General features: G+C 41.4%; 1 protein-coding gene across 4 annotated transcripts in view; it reads right to left on the bottom strand.

The window, feature by feature from the left end:
• The window catches only part of CFAP61 (cilia and flagella associated protein 61), a 283106-nt gene that overhangs the window by 250173 nt on the left and 8755 nt on the right, over nucleotides 1-24178 (bottom strand). For all 4 annotated transcript variants that reach the window (XM_045445447.1, XM_045445448.1, XM_045445449.1 and 1 more), the window contains exons 3-6: nucleotides 16061-16211; nucleotides 11970-12046; nucleotides 11049-11116; nucleotides 10689-10815 (exon numbers count right to left, since the gene is read on the bottom strand). In XM_045445447.1, the coding sequence (XP_045301403.1) occupies nucleotides 10689-10815; nucleotides 11049-11116; nucleotides 11970-12046; nucleotides 16061-16211 (423 nt within the window). The remainder of the gene's footprint in view (nucleotides 1-10688; nucleotides 10816-11048; nucleotides 11117-11969; nucleotides 12047-16060; nucleotides 16212-24178) is intronic.

The following is a 24178-nucleotide window of genomic DNA, read 5'->3' as shown; positions in this document are numbered from 1 at the left end:
CCATCCACTATCACTAATCTGTTTAAAACCCTGGTTTCTTCACCTCACTCCCTTACTCAAAAACTTTTGCTAGCCCCCGCTGTTTCTGGAATGAGGTCAGAGCCCTTTAGCCTCATCTTTAAGGCCTCTTTTCATAATCATCACCAACAATGACACACAAGGTGATCTACTCATTCTCCTTAGAAGGGGACCTCACCATCTTCCCTCCTTCTGCCTCTGTCCCTATCCAGCACTGTGACCCACTCACTTATTCCAAATTCCAGCATCCTTCCACCCCATACCCTCCAGTGGCTCATCATCCCAGCCTCCTTTCCCAGGAACTAATGACAGGATCAAAACTGGATATCTATTGTCCACTTTTGATGTTAATGTCAAAGCAGGGCATATTTCCAACCAAGGATTATGCTCTTTGGGGACAGAGAGGGAGTTCTGTGCTTCTCCATGACAAAGGTTAGCCAAGATACTCTGAACCTTCTTTTCAACTAGACTTCAACCTTGGCTTGCAAAGACTTGAACAAACACCGACATAGTTTCTCATAGCCCAAGGCCACATCCCTAGGATGACCCCAGTCCCCCTTGAAGTGCCTTTCTGAGAAAGGAAGGCTGCCAGAAGAATTTCCTGTTTGTTCTAGCCAACACCTAAAGGTAGAGCCCCTGTCTCTCAGTCTCTGTGGAAGGGTAGGAGCCTAACTTCAATAAGCTCCAACTAGCAAACTCAGATGGGTTTCACAAGGAACAAACCCACTTCCTACTTCTTGTCATTTTTCACTTCCTTGACTCTACTGAGACTCCCCTCACCCCCTCTCAATTCTCTAATTTTCTCTTTAATAGGTCCAGTCACCTCTGCACAAACCAAAGTTGAGTTTCAGTTCACACCGTATGCTTTTCCCTATATAATAGTTACTATTCATTAAAATCTGTCTTTAGCACTTTAACCAGAGACTGGCTTTGTTGAACTTTTGGACATTTGCATACCCTGTAGACTGCAGCACAGGTGCAACAGTGATAGGCGACACATAATAGGTTCCGTACCATATTCTGGGACCTCATCCAGTATGACACATGTACACACAGCACCGAGAGGTGCCACTGCTAAGCCCGTTTTCCAGGTGAGCAATGTGTGGCCTGAGGGGACTCATGTGGAGAGTGAGACCACAGCCCTAACTGACTGAGACACCTGCCCAGTCACTTCAATACTAAGCCTTGGATTCTCATCTACTAAGCAGGCAGGGACAAGGACAGCAGGGAGGGTACAATGTAGTGATACAAGGTACACTCTGGTAGACAGTAAGCCCTCAGCACAATCTACTCTGGAGAGACTTCACATGCGGCCCGCATGTCCCACCACCACCTGGAAACCGCCACTGGCTGGCTCCCTGCCTCTCAGCACTCAGGACCTCTGCTGAAAGAGCCTACTAGCACACCCCACTGCATTCCAGAACCCATCTCCCTACTTAACCTGCCAAAGGAGTGCTGCTAACAGAGGGGAGCTTTTCTCTGTAAAGAGAGTCCTGAGTGATACTTGTTTGAAAAAAAATAAAAAAGATTATAGGAGAGAATAGCCAAGAAATCCATTTTCAAATGCTTTGCCAAAAATAAAACTCCACATTGATATTAAAAGAGGTAACTTGTAAATAATACAAAAGTAATTCAATATCCTAGTCACTTAAAGAGAATCGAGGCACCTGTCATATAGAAAATTCTAAGATCAACTGTGTACGATGGGCTTTTATCTACATAGGATGGACACAAAAATAATACTCCATGGATACAAAAATCAGAAATAAAGGCTCAGAGAGCCCCAGGGTTGTACACCTATGCATGAGCCCTCTGCAGCCTATGAACAAAGTTATCCCTGATCATACCGCAATACTAATTCTTCTGGGGAAAATAGGAAGAAAATAACCAAATTGTGCAGTTCTAAAGAGTCTCTCGCTTCAGCTCCTCCCCAAAATGGATAAAGCATTCTGCTAAATGCATTCCTTGGGGTAATCGATAATTTATGATCTTGCATCAGCCCCAGTGCTAATGATAAAGTATGACATCAGCCTTGCAGAGTCTCAAATGGCATATGACAAAGTCTAGCCCTACAGAAACAAAACACCCCAGCTACCAAAAACAATCCATCCAGTAAAATGCTTAAATTCGAGCACTCTGAGGCAATGAGCACTGTCTGCCTCTGGGAAAATAGGAGAGCCATGACTTCACATGAATTCATTTAGCACGGTACAGCCACATGTCCAGCACCTCTGTGACCCAGAGCATGTCAGGAGTTATGATTATGTAAGGTTATAATTTATCAACATAAAATGCAATGGGAATGATACCATTTTCTGGGTGAAAACCAACATTCTTTTATATCTCCCATTCAGGAAGTGGCTTGGAGGAGGCAACAATGTACTTGTTAATGTAATTAGTGTAGAATATTTTATTCTTTTTTTTTTTTAATCTTTATTTATTTTTGAGAGAGAGACAGAGTGTGAGCAGGGGAGGAGCAGAGAGAGAGGGAGACACAGAATCTGAAGCAGGCTCCAGGCCCTGAGCTGTCAGCACAGAGCCTGACGCGGGGCCTGAACTCACGAACCATGAGATTATGACCTGAGCCGAAGTCAGACACTCAACCAACTGAGCCACTCAGGCACCCCTAGAATATTTTATTTTAACTAGTTTGGAGGAAACAAAAGGTCCATCCCATAGAGACTGATTGATTGCTCAGGTACCTAAATGTCCACCAGACTCTGAAAAATGTGCCATATGAAAATGGAGTAGCATCCAAAATGCAAGAAAATCAACAGCCTCTCAGGACACATCACTTGGGGTATGGATGTCCTCTAAACCCAGGAGAAGGCAAGGTGGGGGATGACAGGAACCTGGTGGCTCTCTCTGGCTTCCTGGGAGGACAAACTCTAATCATTTCCGCTATGTCAGTTAGCTGGGCTTTCAATGAACATCATGATGCCTAGAACCCACAGAACTTTCCCAGCTGATTGGCATGGTCTCTTGGTGATGGCTAGACCCTCAGATTGTTTCAAAGCTTTAGCATCCAGACCATTCTTCTGCAAAATTACGATCCTAGAGGAAAATCTACAGGCTAGCTTCCTTTGAGTGTGGGAGATTGTTTCTTTGCCCACAAAGAAAGTATTGCAAATTCACAGATGGAAAGTTCACACTTAAGGTCTGGAACGGCAGCGGCAGCAGGGCTGAGCCACCTTTCTATTCAGGATATTGGCATGGCTTCTTCTCTCCTGTCTGACGGTATGTTCCATATCCAGAGAGGAGTTGCATTTCATTAGCTAGACTTAAAAATGTACCATTGAAAAAGTGATTCTGATGTTACATTAAATGCCATAAATATTGTATTTCTTCAAACCTGAGAGTATCTGTGCCTATGTTTTAAGAAATCAGTGAATGAAGATTCTCACAGAGAATCTAATTCAGTGGTAATCCTAAAGAAAGCAGTGTATTTTGGTTAAACCAACCTTTTACCATGAACATTGTGTCAATTTGGGGCAGGAGAACCCAAAGTCAGTCTTTTTCTTCCCATATGTAGAAACAAAGCACCTTTTTCTTTCCAAGATCTCTTGCGACCTCTAGTGGTCTCTTTAAGAAAATCAAGTCCATCATTTCTCAATCACCTATTCCATTTTAGAATTTTAGGATGGATTTTAGAACCATTTAGTTTCTACTCCCTGGAAAATGTCATGATTTTTTAAATGATGGAGGATTTTTAAACCCTAAATGACTTCAAAGCATATTCAAGGCCAATAAGAGGCCCTTGCCGTTTATACCACCAGGATCTGATCCAAAAGTCTATCTTGGCACGCCGTCACTCCAGTTGAATTGTTAACCAGATCTTATTTGCTGGGTCACTTACCAAGACTCAAGAAGACCAATGGTGAAATTCCTAATTTCACTGTCCCTTCTTTTGGAGTGCTTTGATTCTCATGACCTAAGCATCAGAAAATTCATTTGTATGAAAGTACTCAGAAGTTCAACTTAAGTGAATTCCAAAAAAAGCATAAGGCTGTCAAATGCTTAATAAAAATAATTGCTTTAAGAGGTGAAAAGTTAGTATTTAAAAAACCACCAATCTTATGTTTTAAAGTCCTAAATTTTCTTCATCTATTTTACATAGCAATAATGCTCATACAATTTGGTTAGCCTTTATTATCAGCAAAAAAAAGCAGTACTCCATTTTAGTTATTCTACAACATGGACTGACAGCACATAATCATTCCCTGGCAAGTCCTTCCCTACCCCCTCCCCAAAAGACTTGAAAAAGGTAGGTTTTCCCCCAAAAGTACTATTCCAATAGTTTCTCAGTATGAGAACATCTCAAATCCACCACTGAGTATTAATCAAGCCCACTATAGATTATAAAGGTATGTCCAGAAGCAGTCATGCTTTATTTCAAACATTGTGCAAATCACAGAACAGTAACTTCAATAATTAGTGTCTAAGTAGAGGGGAAGATTATAGCACAATTTTCCACATGGGTAAATCAAAGAACCAGGACTGGGGATTACAGTGTTAATTCCCTGGTTCTGAACATGTTGCTAGGTAAATGGCAGAAGGATAATTACATCCCAAACCCTTCCCTGGTCTACTGTCTTAAGAGCTATGTTCTTCACCATTAATTATCAGTGCAAGTAACTGTTGATGAAAACAGATGTCAAAAAATCAATGTGGGAGAAATAAGAGAAATGAAGCAGCCTAAGAGGACACGTACAGCCACGCCCATCTGACCTTCTGAAAAGGCTTTTTTCCTGCATCCTTAAGGAGGGAAATGATCCACATAAGTGCATTTTCTGACTACCTAAAATTCTACACCTGCTAGAACCAAAACTCGAATGTGAACATTCTGGACAGAGGGCTTCTTAAAATGTATCACATTTCTCTACCTTCCAACAAGCAAAAATATCAACCATCATAATGTCACCATTCCCTCATGAGTTCACCACTATATGCTAAATTGTCTTTTATAAAGGTCCCTTCCTCCTTACAAAGTATCCACTGTCATCTTTTTGCCATGAGGACTATATTCCTCCTCTGATCTGCTACTGGCAGATTTTCTGTAGGCTGGGCAAGCAGGACATTTCACCATCAGAGGCTGAATGAGCAAGACCTCAGGGTCAGGGATCGGGAAGGTTTAGTTCAGGCTGGGACAGCCTCATCCCCTGGAAGGTTGTAGTCCGTAACCCTAAAGTTTTCAAGAGTAAAAGAAGAAAAGGAATAAAGGCGTGGGTTGGAAAGAAGAGGAGAGAGACTAACTCTAAACTACCGGTTCCACATGCTTACTAGGAGCCAGCACTGGGCAGGGCACAGCCCACACCTTTTCTTGAGCAGCCTACACCCTGAATCACAAGTGGGGCGTTAGTGAGTAGATTAACAAAGATGTTGCCTTACTAAAAGGTGAAAGAAATTGGTGATTTTTAGATATGCTGCCTCTGTACATGTCAGATGTGGTACTGGATACATATACAATTATTACAATAGATTATATAGAATTATCTATAGATATTTTATGTTCTAATTAATTCTATAGAATTATCTATTACAATAGTAAATAATAATACAAAAACATCTTGCTGAATATCTATGCTGGAGTAGTTAAGCTTTAAAATTCCTCAAGAAAATGACAAGATCCAAATTTGGTATGCTGCCTACACACTTTAAGACAATACGGAGCTTCTGGGTTGGTCAACGCATGGAAATTTGGGAACAGGGGCCCCGCTCCCTTCCCTCACACCTTGCCCTGTGCTTCTCTTCTGACTGTTCCTGACTTACATCCTCTTATAATAGACTGGTGACCTAGCAAGAAAAGAAGGAAAGAAAGAAGGAAAGAAGGAAAGAAGGAAAGAAAGAAAGAAAGAAAGAAAGAAAGAAAGAAAGAAAGAAAGAAAGCAAGCAATCAGGCAAGAAAATACTTTTGGAAATATGCCTCTCTCAACCGCTGTTCCCCTCTACCCTCCCCCACAAAACTGTCTATTTATACACATATGTGTGTATAGTTACATACTCACATAGAAAATTGCGACCAGTAACTTTATTTGGCAAAAATGTTCTAAGGGCACCTGGGTGGCTCAGTCAGTTAAGCATCCAACTCTTGATTTTGGTTTGGGTCATGATCTCATGGTTCATGGGTTCCAGCTCTCTGTTGGGCCCTGCGCTGGCAGTGTGGAGCTCGCTTGACATTCTCTCTCTCTCTCTGCTCCTCCCCCTCCTCGCATCCTCCCCCCTCAATATAAATAAACATTTGAAAAGATGTTGTAATTTGAAAATATAATTCGTTTTATTAAATGAACCCATCCCCCAAACTAATTAGCAAATGGCAGAATAAAATGAGAGATTTTTAAATGGAATGAAGACAAAAGTTTAGCAATTATTAGACTACTTATGAGAACTTAAGCAACCAGTTTATGTAAATTTCTCATGACATAATTAAAAAACTCCTACCTGTGAATACTTTTACATTTAAAGAATGTAATTTCCTAAAGGGCAGGAGGACCTATTTTCCTGCGCTGATTATGAGAGAAACTTCATAAATCAGGAAGGAGGATTGGAGAGGTGTGAGAGAATCAATTAAAAATGTTATTTTAGGGGCACCTGGGTGGCTCAGTCGGTTAGGCATCCGACTTCGGCTCAGGTCATGATCTCACAGCTCGCAAGTTCGAGCCCTGTGTCGGGCTCTGTGCTGACAGCTCAGAGCCTGGAGCCTGCTTCGGATTCTGTGTCTCCCTCTCTCTCTGCCCCTAACCCACTAACATTCTGTCTCTGTCTCTCTCAAAAATAAATAAATATTAAAAAAAAATTTTTTTAATGTTATTTTAAAAAAAAAAAAGATTTCACTCACAGAATTCCTTCTCTTTAGAATGTGTTTGGCTTGTATTAGCATTCGTTTCATTACCAAAGGGGTTTTTTATAAAGAGAATTATAATGTTGACGATTTAGCTATGAATACGAAAAGTAAATAAAAATGGTTTTCTACAAGGAATTTTCTTTCTCTTGTCCTAAATTAGGGGATAATGTGTATCTGAATTTATTTTGCTCCTTGGCAATATTTTTTTTAGAAAAGTGGTGTCTGGATCTCAGAATGCAAAGTAAATGCTCTATGTGGAAAGTAAAAATGGAATCACTTTCCATTGTTTGCATAACGTTCTGCCTCCTTCTCTTTGCTTTCCTTCATCACCAAACTTCTCTAGAGAGCAGTGGATATCCCCTTGCCTTCACTTCCTTACCTCTCATTTATTTGGTTCACTGCATTGTGATTTCCAAAACTAAACTCTGCCCTTCAAGGAGACAAGACCAGATCCCAAAGCAAGGGGATGGAGGTAGGCACTGGTGACTAAGTGGCCACTGTCGGCACAGAGGAACCAAAGAGATGAGTTTGAGAGAAATGGCCCAGATCCTGGGAAGACAGAGTTCAGAGCCATAAGGACAAGAGAAGAAGAGAAGCAAATGAGGATGGGGGAGGATTAAGGCTGGAGGCTTGGGTGAGGGCAGTGTCAAGGCAGGCAGCCACCTCCCTCTTACCCAAAGTTCATTCAACTTGTCTTTAATAGATGAAGAATTCTCCAAGTTTTTACAATTTTTTTCCTTAAATAAGTTTTGGTAGGTTGTGTTTTTGAAGGAATTGGCCCATTTTATCTAAGTTGATGAATTTACAGAGCTGTATTCCCTTATTCTTTTATGTCTGTAAGATCTGTAGTGATATCACCTCTTTCATTTCTGATACTGGTAATTTTCTCTTTTTTCTTGGTCAGTTTGGCTAGAAGTTTATCAATTTTATTCAACTCATCTGTATCTTTTTACATTTCCAAATGCAATGGCCTCTTTTTGGACTCAAATTATTTGATTTCCCTACATCTTTTGCCACCATAAGAGTCTGACTTCTACAAGACTCCTCTCCCTCTCTTCTAGTTCTCTTCCTTATTCACGCTCATTTTCACCATTCAAAATTCTGCCATAGGCCTCTGCTTTTTCACTTTAAAATCTCTTCCTGGGGTGCCTGGGTGGATCACTTGGTTGAGTGGCAGACTCTTGGTTTTGGCTCAGGTCATGATCTCATGGTTCATGAGTCTGAGCCCCACAGCGGGCTGACAGGGCAGAGCCTGCTTGGGATTTTCTCTCTCCCTCTCTCTTTGCCCCTTATCTGCTCTCTCTCTGTCTCAAACATTTAAAAATAAAATAAAATAAAATCTCCACAACTAAACAATCTCCTTTATTTTCTTGACCTCCTCACTCATGAGAGGACCTATATTTCTACCTCCCGACTGTCCATCTAATGCTATTATTTCTACTTTTAGCTAGTGAATCCCCCCATACTTGAAAACCTGAGTGACCGTGAACTCATTCTCATCTTTCAACTTTCCCCCTCAAACATTTCTTTGCATCCATGCACCTGCCCCAACCAGATCTCTTTGACTTGTCACTGCCTGAATTCCAGCTAGAATCATTTCTTGGCCATACTGTTCTGTTCCTCCCTTATAAGCCACTGACGACATGAAAGTCAGTTATCCTTCACACACAGCCCATATAGTGCTCCATGCTGGCTTCAGGGTAAAGGCTTCTCGTTGTGATTCTTCCTTCGCCATCCAGTGGCCTACTCTTGCTCTGCACACCTTGAACAGCAGCCACAACTGCCTACTGCCTGGTAATAGACACTCCAGGTGCCTTCCTGCCTCTACACCTTTGCCCAATCTGTCCCTCTGACCGAGCTCCGGCTCGTCCCTTCTGACCAGATTCAGAGGCTACCTTCTCTGTGAAGGCTTTTTTATTTTAGATTATTTTTTTAATTGAGGTATAATAACATATAGTAAAATGCCCAAGTATTAAGTTGGGTGAGTTTTCGCAACTGCAAAGCCACCAATCAATACACAGAGCACTACCATTGCCCCAGAATTCCAGTCTCACTCTTTCCTCCACTAAAGGCAACCAATGATCTGCTCTGTCTCTACAGATGAGCCATTTGCACATCATATAAGTGGAGTCAACAGTATATGGTCTTTGTGTCTATGTCTGCCTTCTTTTACTCAGCATGAACTGAGATTGACCCACCTTATTGCATCTATAAGTAGTTCACTGCATTTCACTGCTGATACTGCACCACAATTTATAATGTAAATGTTTACTCCTTGATGGATATTTAGATTGGGGGCAGGGGCAGAGAGGTTTTATACGAAGCTGTCTTCATCCTTCTCTGTCTTTTCCTCTTCTAAGCCACTTAATAATATCAATAAGAATAATATTTCATTTCATTGGGCACTTATATGTGACTGGAAGTGCTAAGCACTTGACTTTCCTCAGGTCATCTGTTCATTGCAACAATCCCAGGCAGTAGACAATACCCTCACACCCACTGAAAGGCAGGAAACTGAGGCCTGAAGAGGCCAAGTTCTCCTTTTCAGTTAACCCATCTGGTGAGTAGTCTAATCAAGATCAGAATAGAGATCTATCAGGGCACATGGGTGGCTCAGTCAGCTGAGCGTCCGACTTCAGGTCAGGTCATGATCTCACAGTTCGTGAGTTCAAGCCCCATGTTAGGCTCTGTGCTGACAGCTTGGAGCCTGGAGTCTGCTTTGGATTCTGTGTCTCCCTCTCTCTCTGCCCCTCCCCTGCTCGTACTCTGTCTCTCTCACTCTCTCAAAAATAAATAAACATTAAAAAAAATTTTTTTAAAAGATAGAGATCTGATGCCATTCTTAATATGCCATAAATTCTTAATATGCCATAATAGTATATGCCTGGTAAATAGTAGGCTCTCACCTTTTAAAAATTTAAATGTAATACTTTCTAAAGAAGTCCACAATTTATGGCAACAATTGACCCAAGAAGATGCAATTTACTCCCCACTGATAAAACCAAGCAACCACCTTTGTGAAATGATTTCATATGCATTTTTATTTCAAAAAGACCCTTTTATTTTGCCCACAATTTTGTGAGTCAGAAATCTAGGAGGACTCAGTTGGTCAGTCCTTGCTTAGGGTCTCTCCTGTGGCTGCAGTCACATGTCAGCTGGGCTCCAGTTACTGGGGAAGGGGGGGTCTTCCTGGCTGGGTGTCCACAATGGCTCATTCACAAGGCCAGCAGGCAATGCTGACTGTCAGTGGGAGCCTAGCTGGGGCTGTCGACCCCAGGACCAACATATAGCCTCTCTGGCACACCAGTCTCCAAGGCCACATTGGAGGAGAGCTTGAAGGATAGAAGATGGTGTTGTAGCCATCTTTGGAAAATACTCTCTGCCACTGCCATCTCCTTAAGACTGCTAAACTTTGGGGCATGTCATGGAGCCCACTGAATGTTAAAGAATCCTCTTTCACTGACTGTTGGAAAATAGGTGGGGTCTATTGGGAAAACTAAATAGGCGGATTCATTTTTATGTTTATTTGAAAATTATTTGACTCAGTGTGGGGCCAAGGATCGTGTCTTTTCAGAAACCCATAAGTAGTAAATGCACAACTTTGCTGGCCACATAGCACCAAATGAGTCTCATCAGATATTCATGCCTGTAAATTATGTCATCAAGGGGAACTGTAAACATCTCCAAATGAAGTAATACTTATGGGTATTATAAAACAATTTAATCCAAGCTCTAATCACTTACAGTAAGAAATGGCATTTTAGCAACTCTGCATAAGGTAAGTGTCCGTGTAAAACTCAGGTAGGAAAAGGCACTGCTTCAGCCTTACCTGGCATTGCGAATGTGCAGCTGAGGGTAATGATTTTCTCTGCAACATATGTGCACGGCAAAGTCCTCATCATACATCAGACTCGGAATGTTCCCCACTTGTTCAAACACCGTTATGAGAGTCGAGCCTAAACCACAGAGACGAAGAAATGTGGCCTCACTTTACCAAGGAATAACTTTAGGGCTTCAGAACAAAGTGTGACTTCCATTCTAAATTGTATTTTAATTATTATAATCAAATAGTCACATTATACATTCAGGACCTAGAGACCATTCTTATTCCCATTCCCAAAAGCACCATTTTAAGCATGAATTTCCCATTCTGGAGACTGGGGACAGGAGGTAATTGAGCAGACCTTACCTAGGCTCATGTAGGATGGCACTATGAGAAATATGAAGTGTAGTTCTGGCACGGCCTTAAACACAGCCCTGGCAAGGGGAAGAGAGGGTGGGACAGGTGTTAATAATAAAGTAATCCCATTAGCTGGCACCTGTTTGAGGCAAATGCCTTCACTAAACACATCAGATGTTCATAAATCCACATGGGCTTCTTTGCTCCTTGCCTGTAATGGCAAGAACATCTTCAGGGCAATGTCCTTTCCTTCTCTACTTTTCCTTATAATCCAAATGGCCTCTTTTCTGTCTGTTCCACAGAGGTAGAGAGAATAAAGAGTGCCATATTCATGTGGCACACCAGATTTCTGCTGACATTAACCTTTGACCTGGCATCTGGATGGTCTGGTGTGACATTACAAAGTGCCTTGAAAGCTGAGGCCACCACCCCCAAATGTCTGTGCAGGCTGTCAGAGACACATCGCCATCACCCAGTAGCCCAACTGATCATATTTCGATGCACCATATTATTCAGGATGCTTCTGCATTCTGTCAGGTTAATAAACATCTCTAAAGAGAAGACTGAAGAAAACTATTTTTAGAAAAATCCAAACCTGTGATGCTTTATTCTTCCCTTATTTCCCCCCAATCCATTTTTTTAAATGACTGCACTGTTTGCCTCAAATGATAGTAAAGATGTGTGTCAGAGGGAGTGTCGATTCAAAGAAATTGTTTTCTTTCAGAAATGTCACTGTTATTCCACATTGATGATTTAATACAGCCATGAATTACAAGATAATTAAGCACTCAAAGAATTTCATGTCCTTTGGAAATATTTTTAGACTATGCACACAATCTCTTTTGTGTCATTTTGGCATTAACGTGTCTTGTCTATGGTGCTGCCTGCCAGCCCCCTGATGTCACCATCTGCAAGACCCCAGCCACTCACCGAATAATCTCTCTGCAGCAGCCAACAGAATATTCATCCACGGCCACAAAGAGGTGCATGAACAACGTGTTCAAAGGCTGCACAAGAAAAGAGCACATGATTAAAAGCTGAGTCACCATTCAGGCTATGTCAGAACAGGGTTGGGAGATGGGAGGGAGGATTTGGGGGCGGCCGCAAACTCAGAGCTGCCCCCTTTTGTGGGTGATATTTTATGTCTGAAGTGATGAGACACTCAGGCAGCATTCAAGCTTTCTCCCTGACTCCATTCCCTGCCTTCTGTCCTCCTAGCTTAGAATTATTCAAGGAAACAGGGACTGTAAATGAGTCCAATGCATCCAGCGCATCTTCCTGCCCTCACAAACAGGCTATGGGCAGGGAAGTGCCTGCAGGGGAGTGAAATCGATTATTAACTCAGTAGTCTTGTCCTCGGGGGTGTCTATGCCAAGTGAAAGACAATCACCCTTTCCCCAGGGCTCTTGAGTCAGCAGCTGCTGCTCTATTCAAGTGACACAAGAGAAAGATTCTCTTATGAATTTGAAGGATGGAAGGCAGATGCCACGTTATGAATCCAATGACTTGTTTTGTTCAACATTCCCAGAGTCAGAATCAAATATTACTCTTGGGATCCAGAAAACCTGAGAGCTGGAAACTCAAAGTAGCAAGATTCGAAGATGACTGTCAGGCTAAATCTTTCAAGTTTTTAAAGAACTTTGTCCCCTAAATTCTGAAGACATTTTAAGTAGCCTCAATAATGAGCAGCTGTTCCATACAGCCACACATTGGTCCGCTCAACTCAGTACCCCTGTGTTTATGGGAAAATCTTCAAATTCTAGAGATACTACAAACGTGAGGCTAGTTAACTGGTGAGGGTGGTGCTTGCACCTAGATCAGGATGACAGGAATGCTTGAAAGTGCCTCCTGTTTTCTGAGCGATTTTATAGACAGCCTTGGGTTACCACTTGCACATCCGTGCCTTGGTCTCCCTCTTGTTGGATAGAGCATGCCTTAGAAATACTCAGAAGGAGGGCCACCTGGGTGGCTCAGTTGGTTAAGCATCCGACTCTTGATTTTGGCTCAGGTCATGACCTCACAGTTCATGAGTTTGAGCCCCGAGTCAGGCAAGTAAGGCTCTGTGCCAACAGCATAGAACCTGCCTGCATGGGATTCTCTGTCTCCCTCTCTTTCTGCGCCTCCCTTACTCATGTGTGTGCTCTCTCTCAAAATAAATGAATGAATAAATAAAATAGAAATACTTGGAAGGAATATCAAACATAAAATGGGAAGAGAAGAATCATGAGTTTGGTTCAGGAGTTGAAAACTCCCAAAAGGCCAATAACACAAACCCTACAGTCCAGATGGGAACAGCCACAACACCTCTGTATGCATTTTCCATGTGTTATCAGCTAATCCCACAACCACCTTACTTAACATCTGCTTTACATGCTGAATAGGACCAGCCTTAGGAGTACATGGCTTATTACTTGGCTGATTTATCTTCCAAATTCTCTCTTCCACCAAGAATATTACAATTCAAGATTTATTTTTTAGATTTAAGATAAAAATCATTAGTTACTTCTGTTGCAAATACCCCTGGGATTAGTAATACATTAGGCCTTAAGGCTCTATATCAATGCTGTCCAATAACAAAATAACTTGAGCCACAAATACAGGTCACATATGTAATTTCCCAGTAGACATATAGAAAAAGAATAAACATGTAAGATTAATTTTCAATATATTTTATTTAACCTAACAGACTCAAATTATCATTTTAACAAGTTATCAATATAAACATTGTTAATGAAGTGTTTTACACTCTTTTTTTCCCCCTAAATACTTAAAATTCAGTGTATGTTATACACTTCTAGCACATCTCAATCATACTAGCACATTTCAGGTGCTCAACAGCTACACATGGCTGACGGCCACCATACTGGATAGCTAAGCTCTATACTGTTGTAGGAATTTAAAAGTAGTTTTTAAAACAAAATTTTTAACATTTGTTTATTATTGAGAGACAGAGAGACACAGAGCACGATCAGGGGAGGGGTAGAGAGAGAGGGAGACACAGAATCCGAAGTAGGCTCCAGTCTCTGAGCTGTCAGCACAGAGCCCGACGCAGGGCTCGAACTCACAAACTGTGAGATCATGATCTAAGCTGAAGTTGGTCACCCAACCAACTGAGCCACTCAGGCACCTCGGAATTTAAAAGTAGTTGAAAGAGAAACAATCTTAAGAGAACAAACAAAGGGACAAAAGAGGAAATATTTATGAATAATGGTATTAATTTATAATTTTCAAAACGGTAAAATCATGATTCTAATGCAAACATACAATGAGCACATGTCTGAGATTTATTCAACCCATCAATTAATGAGGCAACCAGTAAGATGATAAAAACAATTCGTTGCACTTGAGGAGCTGGCTGCTTTAGGTATTTTAATGAGGGAATGTTAGAATAAGGTTGCTAGGCTAGATATAAAATGATTAATGTCCTATGAGGCCATAAACCATAGCCTTTGAGGTTATCTCTTCCACCAAACAGAAATCATTTACACCTCAAATGGACAAAAATCTACAAAGCTAATCACTGTTCCTATAGAACTGTACAATATACAATAGCTCAGTTAACAGAAAGTCAAAGATACAAGCCTTGGATTGAAAGCATCATTTGGCTTATTTCCAAGTTTGAGATAATTTTTGTGAATATGATAACTGGGTGTTTGGGGTGGTGAGGAACAGGAGTAGAGGACAAGGGGGAGACATCATGTAGCTGAATAAATGCTGGATAATGTGTTGGGGTGCACATGGGGGATGTACTGTGCATGCACACAGGTGTATATGGGGGAAAAACTCACTCATTCACACAACTGGCATTCCCTAGGGCTCTGGGGCCACATTCTTAAATTCCACTAACAGGCAAACATGCTACCCACAGTCGTGGCCTCTGGCTCTCCGCAGAACTGGGGCCACACGCTGGCTTGGCTCTGGCAGGCTGAGGGCAGGGAAAGCTCAGACTTGGCACCAGCTACCAAGTCGGGTTGCCAACAAGTTGTAATGTGCCCACAGCTAGAAGACATCGAATGAGCTAGAGTCCAGAACGACACCTTAAAAGTTACAGAATGCAACAGGAACCTGAAGCTCACTATCACCATTACACGGTGTAAAAAGTGTAAAGGCAGGTACCCTCCCAGCATTCCAAAGACTTCACACACTGAACCGAAGTGGCCATTGATATAGATGGATGGATAAAGAAGATGTGGTACATATATACGGTGAAATATTACTCACCCATAAAAAACGAGATCTTGCCATTTGTGACAACACAGATGGACCTAGGAGGTATTATGCTAGGTCAAATAAGTCAGACAGAGAAAGATAAATAGCAAATGATTTCACTTATATGTGGAATATAAAAAACAAATGGACAAACAAAACAGAAACAGACGACAAATTGGTAGTTACCAAAGGGGAAGGCGGTAGGGGATGGACAAAATGGGTGATGGGGAGTGTGAGGTATAAACTTTCAGTTATGGAATGAACAAGTCATAAGGATGAAAGGTACAGCATAGGGAATACAGTCAATGGTACTGTTAATAGAGTTGCATGGTGACAGGTGGTAGCTACACTTGGGTGAGCACAGCACAACATATAGACTTGTCCAATCTCTATGCTGTACACTTGAAACTAATGGTAACACCGGGTATCAACTATACTTCAATAAAAAGACAATTAAAAAAAAAAAGAATTTGGACACTGATGTTGGGAGCAGTGTGGAGAACTGAGAGGTACATATCTAACGCTCCCACTGATTCCTTGCTCCCTCCTAGTCCTCCCAGCACAGCATGACCTCGGCCTTGCTACCAGCTGACTGATCTATTACGTCCCTTTTCCTATCCCCTCTTGGGATGCTCTTGGACTCATCTTTCCTCCCTGCCAGCTAACTTCATTTCTAACTGTCATAATGTCACATACCTTCTGTTGTGAGTTTTCAACTACTTAGTCTCAAAACTGGAAAGACATATATGCAAACATAGAACTTCCCTTCAAAATTAAGGCTGTTCTAATAAGCATTGTGTGTAACTGCTTACCGTGCATGGGATTTCAGGGTCGAGCTCCCGGAACACGGATACCCAGTTGTCCTGACTGGAGACATTCCAGTTGGGATAGTCCACGAAGGTAGCCTGGGCCATTATCTCCTCCTTGTCATTGCAGAGGGTAACAGCAAGGTTTGCCTTTTCCCTGTAGAAATGATTAAAAGTGCACACATGACTAAGATTACCAAAAGGGAGACAAGGAGGTATCATTTTTCCCCCTTCTTTGGCTACTGAAGCCTAGCAACCACTACATAAGGTATGAAACCTCTGGAAGAGGTAGGAACAACATGGCAGCAACTTTGAGAACAGATCTTTCAGGACATCTGTGCTACTAACTACATTTTTATTGAAAACTACATTTCATTATAAAGGTGTTATACTTACATGAAGTGTCCAATACCCTTCCCTTTGAGATTGGGGAAACTGACTGCAGTTTTCCTTATCCTCCATGTTGCCAATTCCACTGTGTTGGCCTAAACATATATAGTTAGAGTGGCCCACTGTCCATGATTGCCTGCGGCTGAGAAGGTCCCCAAACATGGGACTATTAGGGCTACAAATCCTGAGCAAACTGGGATGAGTTGGTCACCTGTGCAAAACAGTGAGGCTGAGAGTTCAGCCCCACCTCTGTCAGCCATCTCAGCCATTTTTTCCAAACCCTAAGCCCATGCCCCTGGGCCAATGGATTCTTACAGGATATGAAAATCTATCACCTGACCCAGCTGTAGAAATGGAGACCCTAAGGGGTCTGGTTTAAGCTAAGGCCACAGAGGAAGTTTAATAAACACAAGGAAGGGGAAGCGAGGGTCTTCCAACTCTTATTCTGGTGGCTATCCCAAAGGGACATCTTGAGATCAGGTCCTTCCCAACTGCTACCCTGTCATGTGGCCCGGCATGACAGAAAGAGTGCTGACTTAGAGACAGCATATGATTTACTACACAGAGAACCAACTGTATACAAATTGAGATGCAGTTTTCACTTTTTCAACTGAGTGAAATCTACTGGTATCTTAAGTTGGAGGAAAAAGATGTAAAATGTTCCTTCAAAACTAAGAAGACAGCATGTAATTGAAGGAAGAGGAGAAAAGATAATGGACAGAGTAGAAAGTGCTATATGCTTTCCAGTTATATTTTCATCATAAAAGCAATGAATTGTGACTACAATCAAAACCGGTAAGTACTCACAAGAAGAGAAAAACAATTGGAAATATCATCCTTAATACCACCTCCTGTAGATGACCAAACAGTGTCAGTATTTTGGTTACTATCTCACCAGACTTCTCTCTTTTTTGAGAGTAATTATCAAATGAAATGTATTTTGTGTGTTTTTAAAAATGGAGGCACACAACCCATACTGTTTGTAGTCTGCTTTTCTCCCCCACTTGACAGCATATCATTTTACTAGATCCAATCACCAAACTGCAGTCTCTCACATTTGTGCACTTCCTATACTTATTTTCTTCAAATCAGTTCACTCTGGCTTAAATAAGACTATTTCAATAGGAAATGTACAACAAAATCACAAATGGAAAACCAGTATCCTTTGCCATAAATAAAACTATAAAAATATACAACATTTAGAACAAAAATTGTTCTTGCGTGTATCGAGACAAATCGCCTTTGGCACTATCAGAGGCATAGGCATCTTCGGGAAACACTGTGCTGGAGATGTCAATCTCAGCACTTACAGCCACTGTCCTCTCTCATAGGAAGCCCACTCTTCAGCCATGGGGGACTCCCTCAGGGTGCAGCTGCCCCAAAGACCCCACTGTAGCCCTGGCTATTATGCAGAGAAGACAGTAGACTACCCTCAGGTCCCAAGAATATACTATCCAGTTCGAGCCCCGCGTCAGGCTCTGGGCTGATGGCTCAGAGCCTGGAGCCTGTTTCCGATTCTGTGTCTCCCTCTCTCTCTGCCCCTCCCCCGTTCATACTCTGTCTCTCTTTGTCCCAAAAATAAATAAATGTTGAAAAAAAAATTATTAAAAAAAAAAAAAAGAATATACTATCCATACAGGGGGTTCATTAGCAAAAGGATGCAGCCTCCCAACCTCTCCATTCTGATTCGCTGAAGCCCTACCCTTCTTCCCACTCCTGCAGTGGCTCCCTCCAGCTCCTGGTCCTCAGGGTTCCTCTGCCGGAGGCTCCCAGAGCCATGGCCTACTACTCCACAGTGATAGTCCTCACTCTAATCCAGATAAGAAAATGCCCAGGGAATGGGACCTGACAATGATGATGAAGGAGGAAGTGGGCAAGAGCTGGGACAAGGCAGCTGCCATCCCCTCAGGCAACAAGGGAAATGTGTTCTTGGAATCCCAATTTGAACTTGAAACACATTTATCCATGGGAACCTAGGGTGGTGGTTGGGCTCCATAGTACAATTAGCACAGTACTATACCACACAGACATTGTAGATTAAATAGACTTTTGTGGGTCTGCCTGGGAAGCCAGCCATGAATAACTTCGTTTCAATGGGAAAATGCACTTCAATTTCCAAATGGCCAAGTGCAAGAAAGTAACTTTTGTAGCATTATCCTTTTGTATACATAATTTCCAGTTCTTATTACCTCTTAACATTAGTCCTCTATGGGACAGACAAAATTATTGTGAGAGCAAAGAGAGATGAGGAAAAAGGTAGAGGGAGGCTTGTTTTTAAAAGTTGGATTTAGAATTATTCTTTGAAATATGCCAAATTAAAAAAATACACCCACACACATGTATATATTTCACACAAAATACATTAAAGCTCAAGGATATTATTCAGCAAGTGAAATCAGAGTTGTTGTTTTTTTTCATTAATGTCTCATTTGTTCACTTGTTTAGAGAATTTTCCAAGTTCAGCCAAAATTCATTTTATTTAACTGCACTTGATGGAAATCTTGGTGAAACTGTATCCCCATTTTCCACTTTATTAAACATCACAGGCGTTCCCCAAGCCTATCGTGGTTTCTGCCACCCGCCCGCCCCCATGCCCCCCTGTCCTGTGACATGTGCACTTGATGTGGACAATTCTTTTGGCCCTTTTCCCCACTCATCTGCTATGCCGAATCTTCTCATTTTCTCCCCTAACATTTAGCAGGGTTTTTAGGTGAGGTCAGTTGTATTCATTCCTGTATCTGTGACTGAGCTGGCAGCTAATATAACAAAATTCAATAAACTAGAAAAGAAACCACCTGCTCTAAGCCTTGAGGTTGGCCTGGCAAAAGGTGATGGGCCTTACCTAACATGAAAAATGAAAGACTGCATGTGCTGGATAGCAGCTATTTGGCGAGCTCCAGGACACTGATGAAAATGTAAATTTACCTTTTTTCTTATTTTTTTAACGTTTATTTATTTTTGAGACAGAGAGAGACAGAGCATGAACGGGGGAGGGTCAGAGAGAGAGGGAGACACAGAATCCGAAACAGGCTCCAGGCTCTGAGCCATCAGCCCAGAGCCCAACGCGGGGCTAGAACCCATGGACTGCGAGATCACGACCTGAGCCGAAGTCAGCCGCCCAACCGACTGAGCCACCCAGGCGCCCCTCTTTTTTTTTTTTTTTTAAGTAGGCTTCACACCCAGTGTGGAGCACAATGCGGGGCTTGAACTCACACCCCTGAGATCAAGACCTGAGCTGAGATCGAGACAGATGCTTAACCGACTGAGCCACCCAGACACCCTTAATGTAAATTTACTTTTACTTCTAAAGATATGCTGGCTTCTGAGGTAAGTCACAACCTTTTTAGTTATTAGGATACGATTTTAACCTTAAAAAAAAAAAAAAAAAACTTTCACTACTCCATCCCACATGGTGTAATTTATGCTTTTCTTATCTGCCAATTCAGAAAAGATACAAACACATTAGACATGTAAATTTGAGGTACTCTGACAGCCACTCCAAGACCTTATACTCTAAGCAGGGGTACAAAGCTCTTTGAAAACAACTGGCTATCAAAAACTTTCAGGTAATTAGTATGTGTTTGTGTGTAGGATTTGAGAAAACAGACTTGTGGAAGGTTCTTGAAAAAAAAAATCTGTAGAAAGGCCCCAATTGTAATCCCACCCACATCCCATATGCCATGTTCTGAATACCCCATAAAAGGATGGGCCCTTGGCAATTGATCACATGGGTCACTGGTGGTCACGTGGGCAGCCAAATCACATCCGCTCCTGCTCAGGCCAACTGTAACATACTTCACCCCAGGAGGGGCAAGTCAGACGTGCACACCTGCTACCAAGCTGGGGAATTATAATTTATTCACATGCAGAAGTTTATTCACGTGGTAAAGATTCAAGACTCATTAAGGTATACTCATTAAGGCCCCTAACACTTGTTTTTCCATCTCAGAGGCAATTACACCTCCTTTTGTACCATGTTCTAATGCTTGTTGCTTTCTTTTAATGTGTATATGGAAGAGAATTCCACTGTACTCATAAAGCAATGCCTCATCCTGTTCTATGGTTGCTGAGTTGCTGAGAAAGGAAGGGCAGGAGAATAATAGAAAAGCTTGCCTCTATCTGACCCTGGTCCCTGCTCTTATAGGCAGAGCCAGAGGGAAGGGGATACAGCAGCTATGAGCACCTCCTAGGAGCTAGGCACTGCACTGTATTTAATAACTTTTTTTCACTGTCCCACTCACCCTATAAATGAAGTACAACTGTCCATTTCACAGATGAGGTTATTAACTGATTGTGCAAAACCTCCAGGCTTAGGGAGGTTTTGCACAATCACATGCCTAGTAGTGGATTTATTCATTAATGCAAAAAAACACTCACTGAATACATACCAAGCGCCAAGCTTTTTCTGGCTCCATGGATACAGCAGAGAACAGGCCAAGATCCCTGCCCTCATGGAGCTGATGTTCTAATGGATGGAGGCAGGCCAATTAAAAAAAAAAAAACACTAAACTAAGATGCACAGAATGTCAGGTGGGGACAAGTGCTATGAAGAAAAATAGGGGAAAGAGGATGAACCGTGCAAGTATGTCAAGTGCAACGGGGACTACTCCATAACTGTAGGATGAGGCACAGATGTACCTGGGGTGCTCCAGGAAAAATAAAGGAATTCAGTGGAGCTCAAGGGAGGTGAGGTCAGAAAGGAAAAGGGTGGGTTCCACACCAGATCCTGGCAGGGACGTGGCAGACCTGTGGAGGGTTTTGAGCAGGAGCATGACAGGATCCAGTTGATGTGAATGGTGCCGCTCTGGCTATTCTGTTGAGAATAATTTGCTGGGGCAGGAGGGGGAATGGGTGAGGGCTGATGCCAAGGTGGAAGCAGAAACCAGAAAGGGGCAATGGTAAGACTCAAGTGCACCAGGCTCGGATCGGACCTTGGCAAGAGAAGCGAGGTAGAAAGAAGACCCCAGCTTCTGGATATATTCTGTAGGTGGAGCAGACAGCTTTGCTGGTGTGGGATGTAGGAGCAAGTATGAAGGTGATACCAAGGTTTTGGTCCAAGAAAGTGAAAGGCTGGAGTTGGCTAGAGTTACCGAGATGGGGAAAACATGGGGTAGTTTGGAGGCAGGTGATGATCAAACTAACGGTGAAGTACCTACTAGGTATCCAAGGGGTGACATCCACCAAGAAGCTGGATACATGAATTTGGAATCTAGAAGATTCTGTCAACAATGTTAGCTGCTTTCCACATTTAAGTCATAAATTCACCCAGAATTGCTTTTTTCCTTTTTTTGTATGACATGAGGTTCGTATTTACATTTATTCTCTTTTCCATATGGGTAACAAATTGTCCCAGCACCATTAATTGAATGGCACATTCTTTCCCCACTGGTTTGGTCATCCAGTTTTCATGTATGCATGGGTCTGTCTCTGGGAGCTCTGATTCCTTGGCCATTACCACACTGTCCCGATTACTATGCCTACCATGAGTCTTTAGTTGGGCTAATCTCCTCACCTTATTTTTCTTCTTTCAAATGGCTCTGGCCCTTTGCTCTCTCATATAAATTCACACACTTTGTCAACTTCAACAAACAATCCTAGTAGGATTTTGACTGGAGAAGAATTGACTTCTTTACAGTATTGAATATTCCTATCCAAAAACATGGTATACCTCTTCATTTACTTAGGTCTTCTTTGATCTTTCAATAAAGTTTGATAATTTACCCCATAACATGCTTGTATGTGTGCTTCCTGGGAGGGAGGGGGAGAACCTCTGAATACTACCCTCCTTCTGAATAATACCTTAAGAGTACTTTCATTCTAATCACGCACCAACCAATTCATCTATTTTTGTTGTGTATTTTACGTAACTTATTTATATCATATAACTATTTATATTTAATATCTATATTAGATTAGTCATTATTGTTATTGCTTTATACAAGTTAGATTTTCTTCTTAGATTTACCAACATATTTACACGTATATTTGTTTACTTTCCTTCTTGTATCTTGGCCTTCCAGCTAAGAAATTATTCCTTTTGCCTAGAGTATATTCTGAGGAATTTCCTTTATACAGATTCCACTAGTAAACTAACTCAGTATTTTGCTTGTCTGAAAATGCATTCATTTTCCCCTACATATTGAAAAATTGTTTCACTAGGTACACAATTTACTTTGATGCTATTTTCTTCCAATACTGAAGACATTCTACTATCTTCTGGCTACCGTGCTTGCTAGTAAGAAATCACCATTAGCCTAATCTTCAATTGTTTACAGGCAATTTATCTTCTCTCCCTGATAACTTTTCAGATCTTCTCTTCAGATTTGATGTGTTGCTGTTTCATTATGATGAGCTGAGGAATTCTCTGTGTGTTTATCCTGTTCGGGATCCAGTTTTCTGGATCTAAGAATTGGTGCTTTTCAACAATTTTGGAAAGTTATAGCTGTCAGCCATTATCTCTTCAAATATTGGCCTTTTCCACTGCCCATCATGTCCTTCTAGACGTCTGAATAGATCCAACTGTTAACTGTTCCATTCTTACTTTTTTGTCTGTCTCTTTGCACTGAATCTGGATATTTTATTGGTATTTGCCCCCTCTCCCCGCCCCATTTGCTACTTCTGTCTTCACCTGTGTCTTTTACAATGTTTAAGTCATCCAATGAGCTTTTAATTTTAACTATACTATTCTAGATGGTTTGACTTTTTTTTCAAATCTCATTATTCACTTTTTTTGGTCTTTTTAAATATATCTTTTCACTTTAGATGTAGTAAACATAGTTATTTTATATTCATTGACTGAACTCACATCTGAAGTCTTTGAGAGTCTGATTCTGCTATATATTGTTGATTCTCACTAACAGTGCCTGTTACCTCGTATATTTGTGATTTTTGACTGCGAGCGTGTATCACTTACAACTCCATCTATGAGCATTATTTAAAGTCTGAGTTGAAGCTCCATCCTTCAGACCTGATTTTCATTATTTCAACCAGTTTCCTGGACACACTACTAATCTGTGACCATTTTTAATCTAATTCACCACTTTATTTCCTTTATTCAGTCTATCGGTAAATGAACATAGTCTTTGTCTGAAAATGGACTCATTATTTAGGAAGTTTTGAAGCTTTTCAAGCCACACAGATAATTAGCATGGAACTCAAATCAACACATGCTTACAAATTCTTGAAGGATTTGTCCCCCTTCATTCCATGCTGAAGTTGAAAAGGCTAGTTTCCTAACTTTCGCACTTCAGGAGTGAGCTGATGTCACATTCATCCTTACAATGAACGACCCAATTTTATACAAAAGGATCTTCCCTCCTTAGGTGGAGGGAGTATTTATCTTACATTCTTTGCAAAGCTGTCAAAACAGAAGCAGGAGATTTCTAGAATGTAGCAAAAATCCTCAAGGAGAGGGTGGCACTGATTCCTGCTATTTTCCTACAGTTTCTGATTTCATTTTGATAATGTTCTCTGTACAGTCCTTAACTTTTGGGTTGGCATGTGTGGGGTGTATCGACATGTTGTTTCCCTCCAGAGGACATTGTTAAGGTCTTCAATCCACCAAAGTGCCAAAAAATGGAATAATTTCATTGATATATATAGATATTTTTTAAAGCATTTTATACATGTTGCCCTAATGCTCTACCACAAAACTGTGTCAATTCACATTACATTCATCAGTGTGATCACCAGAAACTACAAATGTTAATGTCTTAGGCTGGCCTTTGTTTAAAC

Source organism: Leopardus geoffroyi, chromosome A3, assembly GCF_018350155.1.
Source record: "Leopardus geoffroyi isolate Oge1 chromosome A3, O.geoffroyi_Oge1_pat1.0, whole genome shotgun sequence".
Taxonomy (NCBI): Eukaryota; Metazoa; Chordata; class Mammalia; order Carnivora; family Felidae; genus Leopardus; species Leopardus geoffroyi.
Note: the sequence above shows the minus strand (reverse complement) of the source record. Positions and strands in the feature narration are given on the sequence as shown.